This window comes from Eupeodes corollae, chromosome 3 (assembly GCF_945859685.1).
Source record: "Eupeodes corollae chromosome 3, idEupCoro1.1, whole genome shotgun sequence".
Lineage (NCBI taxonomy): Eukaryota > Metazoa > Arthropoda > Insecta > Diptera > Syrphidae > Eupeodes > Eupeodes corollae.
The window spans coordinates 55,059,359-55,079,480 of record NC_079149.1 but is presented as its reverse complement, the minus strand read 5'-3'; the positions used below and the strand labels follow the sequence as shown (position 1 = coordinate 55,079,480).

General features: G+C 34.5%; 1 protein-coding gene across 4 annotated transcripts; it reads left to right on the top strand.

The window, feature by feature from the left end:
• Positions 1 to 7,000: 7,000 nt before the first annotated feature.
• LOC129949163 (transitional endoplasmic reticulum ATPase TER94) lies at positions 7,001 to 19,717 on the top strand. Of its 4 annotated transcripts, none has more exons than XM_056060443.1 (7): positions 7,001 to 7,179; positions 7,913 to 8,015; positions 16,771 to 17,024; positions 17,084 to 17,276; positions 17,340 to 18,929; positions 18,994 to 19,148; positions 19,202 to 19,717. In XM_056060443.1, exons 1-7 carry the CDS (start codon positions 7,163 to 7,165, stop codon positions 19,296 to 19,298), a joined length of 2,409 nt encoding a protein of 802 aa, XP_055916418.1. In that variant the 5' UTR covers positions 7,001 to 7,162; the 3' UTR covers positions 19,299 to 19,717. The 4 variants fall into 4 exon arrangements, with proteins under 4 accessions (XP_055916418.1, XP_055916416.1, XP_055916415.1 ...); XM_056060441.1 differs by having other exon boundaries at positions 18,991 to 19,148; XM_056060440.1 differs by lacking the exon at positions 7,001 to 7,179 and adding an exon at positions 7,657 to 7,812.
• Positions 19,718 to 20,122: the final 405 nt, after the last annotated feature.

The following is a 20,122-nucleotide window of genomic DNA, read 5'->3' as shown; positions in this document are numbered from 1 at the left end:
AGAAGCTTTCATTAAAATTTGACAGAAAACGAAACCCAAGAATTGAATCTGCACAGCGTCAAGACGAAAGTTTTCAACTTGATCCCTCAAATATCCATACAAACCATACTAATGTCAAAAATCTGCGCAGCGTGAAGTCAAAAGAAAACCCAACTTAGAACGCTTCAGCTTTGACTTTATCTTCGCATTGTATAGCGCTGTGTGTTTTTTGTGTACTTTTTGACTTCGACAGTATCACAAGCTTTAACTTCAGCTTGACCATTGTGTTCAGCCAGTAAGTTTTAAAGATAATATTTTGAATTTGTTGAGATGTTCAGTCTTCCACTCATGGATGGTGGAAAATGTGGAAAATTATGTTTAAACATCAAATTCTACTCGATTTTTGATACCCCATTTAACAATTCTGTCTAGGTCAGAATTTAATAAACTTATCATTAAATTGCCTTTGAAGATCTACAAGTTAAGTTCGAGATCATTAATACAAATGAGAAAGAGTATCGGAGACAGAACACAACGCTGGAGTACAACAGTATTTATTTTTTGTTTCTCAGACATGAATCAATTCAATACTATTTGTATTAAACCTTACACGGTCAAAAAGGTAATGTCTAATGCAACGATGATGTTATTCGTTAAAACTGAAAACATTTTCTATAGAAGAGCCTCATGCCAAACTCTGTCAAATGCTCTTGAAATATCAAGAAAAATAAACGTACCTTCTCTGAAACGATGTAAAGATTTGTTGCACTGATCGAAAAGGTAAACCATCACATCTACATTTGACCTATTGCTACAACAGGCGTACTGCCGGTTGTTAAGTAGCTTTTGTTCTTTGAGATAGTTCTTGAGGTGATAGTTAATCAGCGTTTCCATGACCTTGAAAAAATGGGATGTACGTGCGATCGGTCGATAATTCGAGGGGGAGGAGTTTTTTCGTGTATAGGCTAGATAAATTACATTTTCCTTCCTTCCTCGGAAAATAGAAAAAGCTTACGCAGTCGTTTTGCCAGCGTTGAATACGAAAGCCGATAAATTTAAAATCTCTTTTATTCGATTTTTTTCTCTTTTTTGTTTAAATATTCATGTTGACTTTTAAATTATCTTATTTAGAAGCAAAGAAAATCAAACCCCTCTCATTTTAACTATTCAAAAAATACATGCGATGAATGGCATTCCATTCCAATAATTAAGATTATTTTTATATAGTGATTTAACCTTGTTTATCTTGTTCTTTTGCCTTATGCCTCACTCAGCAAATTTGATTATCTTCGTTAATATCTACTAATGTTTCCACTTTCTTCAAACTCTACGCATTACATGACATAATATTACATAACTTGACGTATGACCCATGGTTTAAAATTCAACCCAATTAATGGCAAAGGCAAATATCCAAGAGATGAGCTTCATTTTATAAAATAAAACCGCGTATGAATATTTAAGTTTTGATTTAAGTATATGTTAATTGGTACCCCTATTAACTAACGTTTTCGAATATATATGTATGTAAATGACACAACGCGGTACAAATTTGTAATGTTTATATTTTGATATTTAATTTTTTTATTCAACTCTTCTTTACTTTCTTTTTCGTTTGATCGTTGACTTAAAGTGATTCTGAATGATGTTTTCGAAAATTTTTTAAAATAAAAACGCTTTATGAACTTGATTTTAATTTTTATAATGAAGTTTTTTAATTACTTTTTATTTCATTAGGTGTGTAAAGATACTTGGGGAATTTGGTTTACCAAAAAGACTTGACTTAATGTGTGACTTTTCATATCTGAAGACAATCACCGGAATACCTCATAAAATGAAAAAAACACATACTCTTAACACCAAAAGATGAAAGCCCTTCTAGTTAATAAGTAGTTGCTTTTAATTTCATCTGTCCGGTTTATGATACATATATCTGCATATTAAGAGCCCTCTTACGGTGGTTTCAAGTTTTAATTAGATCTGGAGCAGCGGCGACGGCGTTTGCAACTATAACTCATTTAATTCTCTTAATTATCAAATGATTAATTTATGATTTCGTTCTTTTGTTTAAGTGTTGCGCGAAAGGGGAGATAAAAGAAAGTTAACAATTTCGTAGTTATTGCCTTGTTTATTTTTAATGAAATTCAGTCGGAAACAGAAGAAGTGATGGTAAAGGTTTTTGCGTCATTTATTATTACAACAACATATTTTGGATTCTAATTTTAAAATTGTGTATGGTAAGAGCTCTTCTCTTTGGGCCTAAGAATACCTTAATACCTTTTGATGCTTCCATATGAAAGTTTGTGAGGAAGCAACATTTAATTGGATCTATTTTCTTTCGCCTTTTCTCGATTCCTTCCAGAGGGAAAACAATTACTTTTCAAAACTGACATTTTAATACACTCTTGACATTGTTTACTAATTTACGTCAAAATAGTTCAACCAAAAAAGATTTATTTGAACACTGTAGTAATTTTTACTTCTCTGATTTGTAAAGTGTTGATTTTAAAGAGGCTCTCGAATGTTCAGCTTTCCTATGTATAAGCAGATCGCTTCGCATGGCCCCGTCTGCGGCACTGGATATCCTACTCTAATATGCTCTTGATATGCTTGTAGATTAAGTACAACATTGGCCACTCCGTAATTCTAAAGTATTTAGAATCAACTCCAAAGTACACAGACTACACCATCTTCCAACTGCAATTCTGCATAAACTTCCAGATTTCTACACCTTTCACATCTCTCTAGTGTGACGAGTCAGTCCACTTTTACACAGATGGATCAAAAATAAATGAAGGAGTTGCTGGAGGTGTGTAAGCTAAACGACTGAAATTAAGTCTTTCATTCTGCCTTTTCAAACATTGTAACGTGTTCAAGAGAGAACTTTTGGCGATAAAAGAAGTCTAATCCTGGCTTAAAGAAAACGTGATATCAACATCTGATACCCGTAATTTCTCAGACAGTCAGACTGCTACCAAATTTTTGGACTTTGTTTCCAAAAACTCTATAACTCTCCAAAGCTGTCGATTATTTTTAATGACACTACAGGTTAATATTCACATTTGCTCGGTGCCGGGCCACAGAGGCATTCCAGGAAATTGAACTTGGCTAATGCTACCTATCGCTAAAAGAAGAAGACAAACAGGTGGAGTTACATCACCACGTTTCAGGTGACGAAAAAACATCTGGCCTGCACTAGATTTAAAGTGCTCAAGGTGCTTGCTATCTCTACGCAAATCGCATAAAATCTCGATAATCAGTGTCATAACCGTGTACGGGTAGGCATATTCTCAAATGACACTTGTTAAAGCTGGAACTTTTTAGAAATGTTTGGATACTTCTTTTTTAATAAAAGGCAATTTACAATTTACTAGTTAACAAACGTCCAAAATTTTGGAGTCCCTTTGTAAATTTCGAAATATTTAGCAAATTGCTAACTAGAATTGTTAAACCTTTAACAATAGGTTCTCTTAAGTGTTGGTCCTATGTCCTATCAACCAACCAATTTACTTTAACCGCCTCAATTTTAGTAAAATATTTCTAAAATTAATCTGTTTCCTGTCCAAATATTCGAGACTTTAATCTTATTTTGCCCAGTAAAAGTTGAAGTAAATGTAACTAGCTTATTACCCTTCCATACAACCGGTGAAACATCGATTCCGTCGATGTAAGCTACGTATTGCTCTGAGTATCCCCGGCCTTTTTCCATAGTTACTATTTCATCTGACAATTTGCAATCAGAAGTTGTATTCCTTCTTAGTACCAGAATACCAATATTACAAAAGATGCAAAAAAGTGAAGTAGATCTTGTAATTTTGTTGTCGAGGAGTTATGCGTGATAAACTTACTACGAAATTGGAAGATTCTTCCAAATCTGGCTCTTCAGCTCTCACAATGTTTTCCTTTCCAGTTTCAACCTCTGTGTTATTACCGAAATCTGAAACGTCAATCAAAACTTACAATTCGTAGATCCATTTAGGAGGTTTATTTTGGTTATACCTTTTTAGAATATTTCTTTTTTTGTAGAGCACATTTGTTCATCCACACAAAGCCTTGGTTCTAGCGAAACTTTTGTACATGCTCCATTTAAAGCCTTAACCACTGGACGATTTTTTAAAATTCTACCGCATTACTCCTGTTAAGAAATTTAGTTTTTTCGTTAAAATGGAGATGCTGTCTAATCTTTTCGAATTTATTTGATGGCATTGTTTGTTGGACAGGAGGTCAGGACGGAATTCAAATGGTTTGTTACTCTAGGCAACTGAATCAGTGACTTTATATAAAACTGAGTAATAAATTGCCGATCTTTCTATACCAGATAGAGGTTTGTTTCTTCGGAAATTTTCTTTATAAGTTCCTTGGGAAATAAGTACAGAAAGAACTTTATAGGAGTATCAAGATTCGATATATCAGAACCCAACGATTCTTTGTAAAGCCAGCTTGTCCGTATTTTGCTCTAGATTCTTTGTTTTTCAGAGCAATGTAAGTTTTTAAGGCTTTCTTCGTTTTGAGGGAGGTCCTGATGGAACTTGAATGCCTGAACTCAATGGGGTTGGTTATTCCTCCGGTTTCATATTACGGATGACTTTATCCAAGTTGTCAATTAATTCTCAATATCAAACTTGTCGTCAAAAGACTCCTCAAGAAAGTCTCTAAAATCTGGCTCCAAATCAGGATCCGCTAAACTATCTTCGTCAAAGTCGAGACCATCTTCACTTATCGGAATCTTATCTTAATATCCCCAAACATCAACATATCCACAAAATGTCCAGATTAGAAAAGCAAAAGAGTTAAACCTTCTGCTAGTTAAGCGTTAATTTGTTAGGAAAAACATTTTTAAATTAATGTACATTACAATACTCGTAAGTTGTCAGCAAAAACCATTTCAAAAAACATCAAGATCACCCGTAAATTAAATTGGACAATAGTGATAAGAGTTTTCCACCACTTCAACTTTTGCTATTTTTTTTTAATTGTATTGGAGTTAATATCTTTCTGTTAACATATAACAGGAGTAGTTTCCCTCGCATTACGAAAAATTAAACTGAAAAAATTCGCGACGTATAATTATACTCTGGTTTTGAAGAGCTTTCGATTACGATATATTTCATTGGGCTACGTCTGTTATCCAAAGATTTGCTTGAATAACACGGGATTTTAATCGATTGTCTGCAAAATGCGGCTACTTACACGTCTCTGTCATTTGCATATTCGAGCTCAGGAAGTCAAGGTCTTTCCAATGCGACCAATCTCAAGTGGTTTCCCAAAAGTCCAAAAACGCAAAAAATAAACGAATTTTCGTCGGCCGGCAGTGTCTGACGGGGAAATTCGGCCAAGTAGACGTCTGTCATGTACACAACCGCAATCAGAGAGTCGAGGGCATCCGGATGAGATCAAGGGCTTTAGCTAAAGTCTAAAAACACATTTCGGCGACCTCTGCAGGACAAATGCAGCCACCTACACGTCTGTCGAAACCACATTTCAAATCAACGAGTTGTAGGCGTCAAGATGCAATGCATTTAAAGTGGTTTTATTGAAATTAATGTGAACGCGCCTTTATAAAGATTTAGTTAATGTTTCAAAATCACGATGCAGCTCGTGTTTATCCTTTGAATTCAAATTAACGACTTTTTCTAGATTTTTCTTATTCCTTTATTATTCTCTTTATATTTTGTCTTTTAATAACAACAGGTCTCCCTCCCTATTTCAATATTCGGAAAAGTTGTACATTTGATTCACTTTTTCTGAAAAATGCGATCACTACGTGCCAGCAGACTAATGTTTCCCATTTCCTGGTTTCCTTTCACACCAAGAAGGTCTGATATATTATAGTAACAAAATTAATATATAATTATAAAATGGAAATCATTTGTTATTCTTGTAATATTGAAGCAACACTGATGCAGAAGAAGTTTCTATAATAATAGTGGAATTGCATGTATTTGCATTTCAAAGTCTGCAGACAAAGAGGATGAAGAATAATGAAACCACACTGGTTGAATAGAGAGAGAAGATCTAAACTACAGATGTCTTCTTATATGGATATTAAAGAAACTTGGATGAAAATCATAGTGAAGACTTTGTTATAGCAACTTCGTCTTCATCAGTGTTTGCACAATGTTTTTCAATGTTCGTACAGTTTTTTTTAAATGTATTTTTTACACTTTCATGAAGTTTTGCGTCAACACTATTTTGTCAAACCGTTGTAGTTTTTATAGTATAAAAAAAAAGTTACCACTAGTGATGTTACTTCGTATTTCGACATACATATATCAATCTTTTTTTTTGCATCATGCAGATAGATGTAAATCCACTTAAAGACTAACTTTCCTATAATCTTTACATCTGCATTTCTCGAATTCTCAAATCAAAACTCATTTTCTGTTAGTCTTCATTCGGGGCCAGTTATAACTATCATTTAAATCAATCCGGGAAAATTTTTGAAACGATATTTGAATTTGGTATAAATAAAAATTATATACTTATTGATCAGAAATCACACAAAGAATTGTTTTGAGGAAAAAAGTTTAGTTTCACATTTATTTTTCTATTTTCCGGACAGAAATTCATTTTCCTGAACAGCTGATACTTTTATGTTCAAAAGTGAAACGAATCGTTCCACTTATTTGTGTTCCAATTTAACACAATTTCTGTCGGTAAACATTTTTCGGTGGATTTCAATCCAGAAAATCTTTCAATGACAGATATTTTTCAATGATAATGATAGCTGTAAACGACCTGTCAAAAAAAAATACCAATGATGAAAAGTAATGATAGCTATAACTGGCGCTATAGAAAAAAAAAATGTCTACAGTGAGTGTGAATTATTGCAAAAACAGTAAATTCACGACCTTTGCGGTATGTCAAGTTTTCACCACATTTAGTAAGTGTACTAAACTGACCAAATGATGGCAACGCCCTTTTACTTCAATTCACCTAACTCAGGCGCACCAACTTTCACAATACAGCAATTTCGAATTTGCCGACGAAACGACACCGCATCAACGTCGCTGTTGGTACCACTGTTCAGACTTCGATTGACTCAGCGCGGTGGACGGACGACGGCAAAGAAAGAAAAAAAGTTCAGCAACCCAGAAGTTCTGTGCATAACGTTTATACTTACAAAAGAGTAATTTTTAAGTGATAAATCACCTGAAATTCTTATAGAAATTAACAACCAATTATGGCTGATTCGAAAAAGTAAGTAAAATCGGAAAAATATACTCGATTGCAGTCTAAAATCAAACAAAACCCAACTCGGCCACAAAGCCGACACAACCAACCGTGTAGAGCCAAAGAACCACCTTCAATTTTGCTTGTCATCTTCGTGCAATTCGGTATTCAGCAACCAGCCAGCCAGCTCTGCACAAAGAATATTTAAATCCAATGGAATGGAAAAACGCTCTGCTCCAATCGGAAATTCTTCAAACCAAATTCGATGAAGTTTTTAATTTAATTTATTGCTAAACGAATTTCATCATGAGTTTTTTCTTTTAATCTATGTGATGTGGAGTAACAGTGCCAATAAACTAGAAGCTTCGCTGGCCTTTGTTTCGTTTTTGATTTTGACTTCGATGACGACCAATTTATTGGGTATAAAATTGAAAACCTCCTTTGCACTGTGCGGCTTCATTCTACAAACAAAGTGATCCTTGAAAATCAAATCGTTTTCAGGAAATTCTCAAAATAATTTTCTTTTATCACTTTGCCGTTGGTGCTGTTTGCTCGTTTATTGTATTTTGTCTTTCTTTTGCTTATACCTTCTTGTCTCTTGGTGGTGTAAATTAAAATGGCGTTCAGAGAAAAAGAAATGAATCGAGCAAATAGATGGTCGTATGTTTTTCGTAGAATTTTGAATTTTTTCCACATTAATTTGTCTTAAGCTTGTTAATAAATGAGATCTAATTTAGTTTTATTTTTAATTAAATTCTAGTGATGATCTAGCTACCGCAATTTTGAAGAGGAAGGATCGCCCAAACCGTTTGATTGTCGAAGAGGCCATCAACGATGATAATTCTGTTGTTTCATTGTCCCAGGTAATTTACATTGTTCAGTCAATACTCTTGTTCCTTTATGTTTATTTTGTTTTTCTTTTATTGGAAAAATATATTCAGTCAAATTATTTATAGAGAGTTATATTTAAGTATTCTTTACAACATGATTGCGTGTTAAATGAATCTGGAAATTAGGTCATGATCCCTTGGGTAGGTTCTTTCAACTCCTCTGACATCTCACTTATTCTTATAACTTACAATTTATTTAATTTAAAACTAACTTTTAACTATTTATATTTTAGTGTATAGGGTCAATAATGTTTTTTGTTACGAAAGTCAAGGTAATTAAAATAGGGATACATTTTTGATGAGCATTTTTGTAAAAGTTTGGACTTTGTCATTGAGTGCAAATAAACAAATTGAGCAGTTCAGAAAGATTATCGAAAGATACGAGCCTTTTTTGTAGTTTTTAACCACTTTTGTTCACATTTCGGCCATAACTCGAGTTTGGTTTTTATGCTTCTAGACAGTTTAGAAATTATTAGAGTCGTCTTGGGTGGAAAAATGTGTTGGATCCATAGCTCGTTATCAAAGTCATGGTATTCAATCCATGACCAAGAACTAGGTGTACGACGTATTCCAATTACTTAAAATGACGGGAAATCGATACATTTGGTGTATGAGCAACACTTGCACTTGCAGCAGAAATGTTTTCGATTGAGCTTGCATTACGATGATGCACATGCCTTAACATAAATAATGCTTCGTCTCGATTATGACGACCATAGTCAGGTGTAGTACCCGACGTCTTAATCATCACGATTGTAGACATTTTAACCCATTTTTCGATTGTTAAGCGATCCATTATCGTGAATGTCAAACATTCAACCAATATTATGACATCTGAGCTTACGAGATGTCAAATAACAGCGCTACCAACTTGGAACGCCGAAATAAATTACCCTATATTTACTTGACCAATTTCAGAGATTTGCGTATTCTTGGAAATATAAACAAAATTTGTCAGAAATCTGAGACCAGAATTTTTAAGATTCGATTTTAAAGGATTATTTGTAGTCAAAAAGGGATGGAAAGCTTATTTTATAGCTGGGTGAAAATAAATTGTGCTTATATTTCATTCTCCAATCTGTCAATCCACCTGAGGCAATTCCCAGAAATCCTAAGTTGCATCGATATCTAAGAAATTTCTTGAATTAAAGGTAGGAGTAAATTTCCAAATAAATGTTCGCATTATTTATCTAAGAGTGGAAGTTTAATTTAAGAATGGCGAAGTTATGTTTCAAAAGTTTAAATTTAAAAACCTTGGAAGATGTTTTCTTTTTTTAATTAATTCCCTATCATTTCAAGTGCGAATTTAAATTGCAAAAAATACGTTACCTAAATACTAGAATACTGACTTTAATACAGATTCAATTCGAATGAATAGCAAAATACTTAACCCAACTAATAAGTGAACATTCTAGAAAAATTCTCTGCGATGAATAGCAGAATAAAGATCTTTTACTAATCCTTTTGGTATTAGAATCTTTGTGTCAAGTCTAAAGAGACCTGAATTCCCTCATTTGTACTTCAAATCTCTTATTGTAATACAACGAGCTTTAAAAAACTACAGGGTATCAATTTCATATTCGTATTCCTTCTATTAAAACTTTGCATGTTCTACTGATCCTAAATGGCTTGATATAGGACATTAATACTACATGCATATTTTATCAAGTTTTCTTAGTAAATGTAAAGTAAATGCTAAAATGATAAAAACTATTGTAAAACTAGATCAATTTCGTGTTCGTACGCTTAGTTCTAAGTTTCCAAGCAGCTTTAATTTCCCTTGCATTTTCAAGCAAATGTGATTTGTCAATTCATGTGCCATTATTTAAATTATTCTCAAGTTATTTAGAATTTTTAAAGCGTTTTAGACATTTTGTCTCAGAATTTAACAACAAGAAAAGCAAATGAAACCTCTAAAGAACTTCGAGAACTCATCGTAAAATACCACCAAGAAGGTATAACAGAAAGTTATAAACAGATTTCATGTTGAATAAATCGAGCTAGATCAGCGGTTTAATCTATTGCTAACCGGTTCGTCAAAAAAAAAAGGGTTGAAACTTGCCTCGCAAAACGACAAGAAGTATTTTCAACACGCAGGAGTGCACCAAAATTAACACAGAATCTTCGCTAATCCCTGGAAAATCAACTTTTCACTGAAACGTTGCTGAATTGTTTACGGAAACATGGTTTTAACGAAAGAGTATCGCGTAAAAACCATTCATTAGTCATGTCAAAAGCCTTAAACGGCATGTATTCGCTAATGAATACCAAAAAAAAGACTTTGACTTCTGGGAAACGGTTATTTTCACAGATGAATCAAAGTTAAATATTCATGACTCGGATGGCAAACAAATGGTTTACCGTAAGCCGAATACTGAATACCTTCCACAAAACACTCGAGGAACCGTTAAACATGGTGTTGGGTAAGGAACTTGCACACCATGAAGGAATTATGGACCACAAGATCTACATCGTTATCCTGAATATGAATTTTAAAGATAGTACTGCACAAATGGGTCTAGAAAACAACTTTACTTTTTATCAGGATAACTACCCAAAGTATAAGTATATATATATGTAAGAAACCCCAACAATCACCAGACATTAATCCGATAGAGAATTTATGGGACGAACTGAACCACAGAATCCGCAAATGCACCATTAAGAACAAAAACGACCTTAAGGAGAAAATTCTCTATGAATGGACACAAATAACCTCGGAAACAACTGAAAAATTGGTAAGGTCAATGCCAATTAAAAGCTGTTATTTCTTCCAAAGGATATTCAAATATTCAAGCCAAATTTGTTTAATAATTGAAAAAAGAGGGTATGAATACGAAATTGACCAAGTATTACTGTAGTTTTATCTTTTCTTTAAATTTTTCAAGAAAAATGAATTGTTCAAACTAAAAACTTAAAAAGTTATGTAATGTTATGTTTTTTTTTGTGTCCGTTTCCATCTTGGACAGCCACTATAACCTAAACTATTTTCTGAAGCACAAAAAATCAATACTTTTTTAAATTCGAATCTCATTACATGTTTGATTTAAGAACAATTAAAGTGGCGATTCTCATCGGCTTTGTTGATCTTTTTCATGATTAAATGAAAACAGTTTTCATCTGATTTTTCCCAACGTTTCGAAAGTGATTGCCGTCTTCTTCAGGGGATGTCTTTATTCACAAAATGTTTCGATGGTGTGGCATGCTAGTGCTGTCTTTTCCGGGTTTTATGGTTAGCCATTCTTTGTCGGAGGAGTTGTTTAGTTGTGCCAATGTAACAGAGATTGCATGGTTCGTCCGGTTTTCGTTTGCAGTTTATTTTGTAAACTACGTCTGAGCGGCGGTCCTTGTCCGTTTTCGTCTGGTTTGACTTATATGCTAAGTTCAAGTCAGAATTGTTTTTGGCGACAACTTCTTTGAAATTTTCCGAGAGTTTCGGAACATACACAACACTTTTATAAACACCTTTCTTCCCTTCTAATTTATTTCCGGAAGAAACTTGATGTGTTTGACCAAGTATCAAGTTTCTTATGACTTTTATTGGAAAGCTATTGTCAATAAGTATTTGTGTGACTTTTTTCTCATTGGCGGAGTGGTATTTTGGGTCAATCAACGCAAAGACTTTTTCTTTTTTTCTTTCTATTACATCATGGCCCTACTTGGTATTTCGTTTCGAAAATCGAAATTTTCGAAAATGATTATTTTCTATTCTCTATTTCAAAAGCGGAATAAAATTTACTACTTTCGTAATGAGGATTCCGAAAGCGGAATTTTCGTCAAATGCCTTTTAAAATGGAAAATTTGTTTTTTACATCTAATGTGATAACAACATTGAATGCATCTACAAATGTAAGTTAAATAACATTTAAAGCAAATAAATTAAATTAAACTGCAAATAAGCACACAAAACAAAAGCAATTCGAAATTTTGGTCTACTGTATGTTTTTGGCCAATGGTCGTTTAAAATCCCCTGACTTGGAAAAGAAATATTGATTTGCTTTTCTCCTTTTTATTTTCTATTCTTTCTTTAATAATTAAAATTTTCTCTTCACTGCAGTTTATTTTGTTATGATTTTTTAATTTGACAGATCTTATAACAAATAACTTCAAACTTGAAAATTTCACTCCGAAAAAGGGAAAAGGTTAAATTACTATTTTGTTTCGTGTCAAATATCTTACAGAGTAGAAAATCACTTTCGAATAGAATTGATTTTCGAAACGAAATACTTGTTTTAATATGCCCTATTAAAAATGCTGAAGACATCCTAGAACGGTGTTTTTAAGGCTAATTCAAAACTCAACATATCCCTTACCAATAAATTATACGATGATTATACAGAGTAAACATCTTTGTCCTTTAGATACTGTTTAAATCATTATAATATCTTACTTAGTTTCTGGAAATTCTCATTAGTTATGATTCTTTACTTGACTACATGAAGTTTTAAGCAAACCTTGACTTTTTTTGACATATATTTTTTAGTATATTTCAAAAACTTTATAACATTTAGACGACTGGTTCCTTATAAATACAAGTGTTACTTCGAATTAGTTTTCCGTTGAACCCCATTTTAACACAAAAAATTCGCGTTTCTTGAATAATTTAAGACTCGTGGAGTTTAAGAACGTATAAAGCTTTCTCGAATATTTTATGAAATACTATTTAAATATATTTCAACGGAATATTGATGAAAGGTATTAAAGATAGCGCCATAGCGTCAAAAATCCTTGTAGCCTTTTCAATTTAAAAAAAAACCTAACTTAGTATTATTTTGATTCGGATTCAAAATATGGCTTTCAAAACCGATTGAGAAAAAAAAATTGAACAAAATCTTGTCGACCAGTATTATTTTGGATCCTGCAGCTATGGAACCAGAAAGATTTTAGAACTTTATTCATAAACTTTTTTTTAATAAGTGCTTAATGCAATGCTTCGCTTCTTTATAATGTCCCTGAATAAAAAAACACAAAATATTTTAAGCCTCGCCTTTAATTATTTTGAATTTTATAATGCCATGAATTAAAACAAAGATAATTATTAAGTTATAAAGAAAAAACATATAACAATTCATAAAAAATTAGATATTAAGAAAGAAGTTGTTGCTAAAAATCGTTAAAAAACAATAGGACAGTTTAAATCATCCGTATTTTTATAGTGCTGTTAAGAGGCATTGCTTACCACAGTAATAATGACACTTCGTATGTAAGCTCGATTGATAAAGCCAATTTGCATGCAGAACAGCAAACTGTGTAAATTGTTTGTAAATGAGTGACATGACTCCGCCTGTACTTAAAAGCGTAAACGATTCTATGGGATTCTATTCACAAATCCGCTGGCCCGGATAATATCCCTGCAATTGTTCTGAAGAGGTGTTCTTAAACGCTGGTAAAAAGGCTAATCCTCCTCATCATCTAATCATCGTCAAATTGCACTTACGTCCCTTCTTTCGAAGGTCATGGAAACGCTGATCAATTTTCAGTATAAGAAATATCTTTAAGAAAGGAAGCTTCTTAATGACCGATAGTATGGCTTTCGTTGCAATATCTATCTGGTGATATTATGGGTGGTCATTCCGTAAAACGATAATCGTTAGACGATAGTCTCACTTCAAGTAAGACGATAATCTTCAAAACGATAGCTAAGTAGGTATCGTCTGCTATTAATTTCCATTGATAATTAAGCAAATTAAAGTAAAGAAGTTTCGGTGTAGCTTAGTTTTATTAAAAAATGAAAATAAAACCTCAAAAAAATACAATGAATTCAGTTACTAAGAAAATTAAGAGATAAATGGGACCTTCTATCTATTCTAACCCAGGTTAGGTTAGGTTATAGTGGCTGTCCAAGATGGAAACCCATATGTAAGCATTTTTTTTCAATACAAAACATTAGTAATCTCTCTTAATTGTTGTTATTAAACAATTGTAGTTTTGGAATTGCAAAAGAAGACTTATTGATGTTCTAAACAATAAATTTTCCAGGCGGTTGTCGTTCTACATACATAATGTACATATATATGTAACTTCAATATTAAAGTTTGCTGTAACTATTGTGACTATCGCCCTTGCACAAAACACTAATCCAAAGTAGTTTTGGAAACAAAATATATTTTTGAAGCCAAGTTATTTTCCCTGTGGATAAAATGGAGTCTTCACTTCCTTCCCTTGGATAAAATTGGGTTTATTACTGCAGCTGATTTACAAAAATATCAGACATTAACAAACATTTTGATGTTATAGTTTTTTCTTCGGCGGCAACAAATGAAGACACAAAAAGTGATGTTCACAAAATAGTTGGCATGTTGGCATATTAACAATACTTTTTTTGCAAATTTTCAAAATTTCCCATAGAGAAAAACCAAGTTTAATAACATTTTCTAGTTATTGAACAAGCATTATCTTTCGTTGAGTTCATTTTGACATTTCAGTCATAGAGTATAAGAGTATTTGGAATACACTCAACGAACTTATATACTTATACTGAAAACGATTGAAATAGACAATAGTGATAAAGTTACGTGAAGCAAATTATTGACGATTATCGTTTCGGAAATTACGCAATGACTCCCCAGAGTAAGACCACAGGTTTCAAAAATGCTAAAGACAACTCAAAACGGTATTTTTTAGGCTAATTCAAAACACAACATATCCCTTAACAATAAATTTTAAAATGGTTATACAGAGTCAAAATCTTTGTCTCATTAGTTATGATTCTTTATGATGTGTCAAAAACTTTGTCATTTAGACGATTGGTTCCTTATAAGAACAAATGTTACTTTCAAAAATAGTTCGCGTTTTGTTAAAAACTTTAGACACGTAAAGTCCAACAACTTATAAAGATTGTTCGAATATTTTATAAAATATGTTTTGAAATAAATATTTCAACGGAATGTTGAAGAAAGGGATTAAAGATTTGTCATTTGAAAAAATGTACTTCATGAATTTAAATAGCGTCAAAAAGTCTGGTAGCCTTATCAATTTAAAAAAAAAACTAACGTGGAGTAATTTTGGTTCGGATTCAAAATAAAGCTTTCAAAACCCATTGAAAAAGAAAAATTTGAACCATGCAGACCAGACCAGTATTATTTTGGATCCTGCTAGAAACTAGAAAATTTTACAACTTTATTTATAAACATTTGTTTAAATAAGTGCTTAATGCAATGGTACGCTTCTTTATGATGTCCCTGAATAAAAAAAACTCAAATATTTTAAGCCTCGCCTCTAATTAATTTGAATTTTATAATACCATGAACTTAAACAAAGATAATTATTAAGTTATGAAGAAAAAACATATAACAATTCATAAAAAATAAGATATTAAGAAATAAGTTGTTGCTAAAAATCGTAAAAAAAAAACAATAGGACATTTTAAATCATCCGTAGTCTTATAGTGCTGTTAAGAGGCATTGATTATCACAGCAATAATGACACTCCATATGTAAGTTCGATTGATAAAGCCAATTTGCGTGCAGCACAGCAAACTGTGTAAATGAGTGACATGACTCCGCCTGTACTTTCAAGCGTAAACGATTCTATTCATTCACAATTTCGCTGGCCTGGATGGTTCACCGCTATTGTTCTGAAGAGGTGTTCTTAAACGCTGGCAAAAAGGCGAATCCTCCTTACCATCTAGTCATCGTCCAATTGCACTTACGTCCTTGCTTTCCAAAGTCATGGAAACGCTGATCAATTTTAGGCTTAACAAATATCTTGAAGAATGGAAACTTACTAACTTCTTAATGCAAGGCAGTATGGCATTCGTTGCAATAGGTCCACTGATGATCTCATGGTTTGTCTCACCGAACAGTGGAACAAATCTTTACATCGTTTTGGAGAAAGTAAGATTATTGCACTTGATATTTGAAAGGCATTCAATAGAGTTTAGCATCAAGCTCGCTTATCGAAAATGCGTGCTTTTAGTATCGGCGAATGTCTTCTTTGTTTTGTTAAAAATTACCTTTCGCACCGTTCAATTCCAGTAGTATTGGACGGGTGCAAATCTGATATTCACAAAACAGACGCTGGTGTGTCCCAGGGCTCCGTTTTGTCCCCGACGCTTTTCCTTATTTTTATAAATGATCTTTTGCCTGAAACTTCTAACCAACAAAATTGTTTGCTGATGACAGTACCCTCAGCTTTTCATATTCGTTTTTAGATTCGCATCCTTGTTCTTCGGATGTGGACTACCAATGGCAGCGTATAATAAGCTCATTAAATTCTGAACTTGACAACATTGTCCAATGGGGAATCAAAAACCCGTACCGAAAACTCAATCCTATCTACTGTCGGAAAAGCTTAACCTTCCCCCAACGCCACTTTCCATGAGTGGTACTTGCATCGATGAGACTGAACAACTTGGAGCGATCACATATTTGATATCGCCAAAAATGCTGCTAAGTGTTTATGTTTTCTCCGACGATGGAAGAAGTTTTGTTCCGCTTCTGATTTGGCTATAATTTACAAAGCTTTTATTCGTCCAAAACTCGAGTATAACTCTCATATTTGATCTGATGCTCCAATAACGTAATTGAGTCTTCTAGATAGAAATGATAAAATAGCTCTAAAAATAATTGAAGATCGTTCTCTTACCGAGACATTTGCTTCTCTTGAACACCGATACAAGGTCACATGCCTGTCATTGTTTTATCATTATTTATATAAACAATGCTTACTTTTAATGAATTTCAAGTGGACTTTAACTTTGAATGTTATTTGTTGAATATATTTCTAGACTAAGATGGATGAGTTGCAACTGTTCCGTGGTGACACCGTTCTCTTAAAAGGAAAACGTCGCAAGGAAACTGTTTGCATCGTCCTATCCGACGATAGCTGTCCCAATGAGAAGATCCGCATGAATCGTGTTGTCCGAAACAATCTGTGTGTTCATCTTTCTGATGTTGTGTCTATTCAATCATGCCCCGACGTTAAGTATGGCAAGCGTGTGCGAATCTTGCCTTTTGATGATACTACCGAGGGTGTTACTGGGTAAGTATTGAAAAAAAGGAACCTAATCTCATTAAACTGAAACACATTCGATTTTTTAGAAACTTGTTCGAAGTATACTTGAAACCGTATTTCCTTGAAGCCTATCGCCCAATCCACATGGGTGACAACTTCATTGTTCGCACTGCTATGCGTCCAATTGAATTCAAAGTGGTCTTGACTGATCCCGAGCCATATTGTATTGTCGCACCGGAGACTGTTATTTTCTCAGACGGAGATCCAATCAAACGTGAAGTAAGTATAGGACAGACACATCTCAGACTGACCAAGAAACTAAATTATCACATAATATCTTAGGAAGAAGAGGAGTCCCTAAACGCTGTCGGTTATGATGATATCGGAGGTTGCCGCAAGCAACTGGCTCAAATCAAGGAAATGGTTGAGCTGCCACTTCGTCATCCGTCGCTCTTCAAGGCGATCGGTGTCAAGCCACCTCGTGGTATTCTCATGTACGGTCCACCCGGTACTGGTAAGACTTTGATTGCTCGCGCCGTCGCTAACGAAACTGGGGCTTTCTTCTTCCTCATCAACGGGCCTGAGATTATGTCCAAATTGGCTGGTGAGTCTGAATCCAATTTGCGTAAGGCTTTCGAGGAGGCCGAGAAGAACTCGCCTGCAATTATCTTCATCGATGAAATTGACGCTATTGCACCCAAGCGTGACAAGACTCACGGTGAAGTTGAGCGTCGTATCGTGTCGCAACTGTTGACTTTGATGGACGGTATGAAGAAGAGTTCACATTTGATTGTCATGGCCGCCACTAACAGGCCCAACTCTATTGACCCTGCCCTTCGTCGTTTCGGACGTTTTGATCGTGAAATTGATATTGGCATTCCCGATGCCACTGGACGTCTTGAAGTACTGAGAATTCACACCAAAAACATGCGTCTGGCCGATGATGTTGATTTGGAGCAGATTGCCGCCGAGACACACGGTCACGTTGGAGCTGATTTGGCCTCGTTGTGCTCGGAAGCTGCTTTGCAACAGATCCGTGAGAAGATGGATCTCATCGATCTGGAAGATGACAAGATCGACGCTGAAGTGCTGGCTTCTTTGGCCGTCACCATGGATAACTTCCGTTATGCTATGACAAAATCAAGCCCATCGGCACTCAGGGAAACGGTTGTCGAGGTTCCAAACACAACCTGGACCGATATTGGTGGTCTGGAAAATGTCAAGAAGGAACTGCAAGAACTTGTGCAATACCCAGTCGAGCATCCAGACAAGTTCTTGAAATTCGGCATGCAGCCAAGTCGTGGTGTGTTGTTCTATGGCCCACCTGGTTGTGGTAAGACTTTGCTGGCCAAGGCCATTGCCAACGAATGCCAGGCCAATTTCATTTCCGTCAAGGGTCCAGAACTTCTGACAATGTGGTTTGGTGAGTCCGAGGCAAACGTACGCGACATCTTCGACAAAGCACGTTCGGCTGCACCATGTGTCCTCTTCTTTGATGAATTGGACTCAATCGCAAAGGCTCGTGGAGGCAATGTAGGCGATGCTGGCGGTGCTGCTGATCGTGTTATCAACCAGATCCTAACTGAAATGGACGGCATGGGAGCCAAGAAGAACGTGTTTATTATCGGTGCAACCAACAGGCCCGATATCATTGATCCAGCAATCTTACGTCCAGGACGTTTGGATCAACTCATTTATATTCCACTTCCGGATGATAAGTCTCGTGAAGCTATCCTCAAGGCAAACCTGAGGAAGTCTCCTCTGGCGAAGGAGGTCGATCTCAACTACATCGCTAAGGTTACACAAGGATTCTCTGGCGCTGATTTGACTGAGATTTGCCAACGTGCTTGCAAGCTAGCTATCCGTCAAGCGATCGAAGCCGAGATCCGTCGGGAAAAGGACAGAGCTGAGAACCAAAGCTCAGCCATGGATGTAAGTTCTCAGATTTGGCAGGACCAATGTATTTAATTTTAATTAATTTTTGAACGTTAAGCAGATGGACGAAGACGATCCAGTTCCAGAAATCACTCGCGCCCACTTCGAGGAGGCAATGAAATTCGCCCGCAGGTCGGTATCCGACAACGACATCAGGAAGTATGAAATGTTTGCACAGACACTTCAACAATCTCGTGGTTTTGGATCAAACTTTAGGTAAGAAGTTTCTTTTAGAATAAAAGTTCATGTTTAATGTTCGTTCCGCACAGATTCCCATCGAGCTCGGGACCATCGTCTCAAGGAGCTGGTCCAAACGCTCCCGTGAATCCGCCAGGCGACAATGGTGACGATGACCTCTACAGTTAGATTTTCTTCTTAGTTTATAATTTTTTAATAAAACACAAGTAAAAGTAATCCCAATTGAATACAAGAATAAAACGAAAACAATATTTAATAATTTGTATGTGGTAAGGCGGCGGTCATTAAGGAACAATATTTGTTATAAAAATAAGTATCGGAACAAAATACATTCTACAAAACACCATAGTTAGAAAACAACAAACAAAAATATAATATTAAATATTTCTACTAAGCATACATTCTTCATTCAAGCGCTGAAACCCAACAACGTTCAATTGTCCTTCTCCCATTTGGTATGCAAATGGAAATTATTAATTATTTAATTTAAAAACAAACAAATTACATGTATAATTATTATAAAGCAAGAAAAAAACACTTTTTGGTAAAATAAATTATTTAATTTGAGAAGAGAAAAAAAAAAACAATTACTGGTGTCTTGATGAGATGGTGTTGTTGTTCTTCCCTTTTCTGGGTAGTTATTTGTACAAGGACCCGCCCTGTTTTGTTTTAAAATTAGTATTTTAATTTTAATATTATTTGAAAATAAATTGAAAATGGCGTCTGGTGTGTGAGCGACGTCATGAAGAAAAAAAAGCTGTTTCAATGTTCACTAATCCTTATTCTGCCAATCTGTGTATGTCGGTAACGGCGGTAATACTGCGCTGTATTCTTCTATGGTGAAAGGTGAAAGCATTCATTCTATACAATTCAGATCTGCATATAAAGATTTTTCATTTGATGTCTGGTTTGTTAATTTTTGTAAGTGAAAACTAATTTATTTTCAAATTTAGAATATTTGTTTTATAAATAAAAGAATATTAACATTTTTA

Excerpts from the sequence above, each read along its gene's own strand:
- LOC129949163 (XM_056060439.1), top strand. The coding sequence starts at position 7,769 with ATGGCGTTCAGAGAAAAAGAAATGAATCGAGCAAATAGATGGTC. Across the intron at positions 8,016-16,770 it reads CTGTTGTTTCATTGTCCCAG|ACTAAGATGGATGAGTTGCA; the intron begins GTAATTTACATT and ends ATATATTTCTAG. Across the intron at positions 17,277-17,339 it reads GAGATCCAATCAAACGTGAA|GAAGAAGAGGAGTCCCTAAA; the intron begins GTAAGTATAGGA and ends ATAATATCTTAG.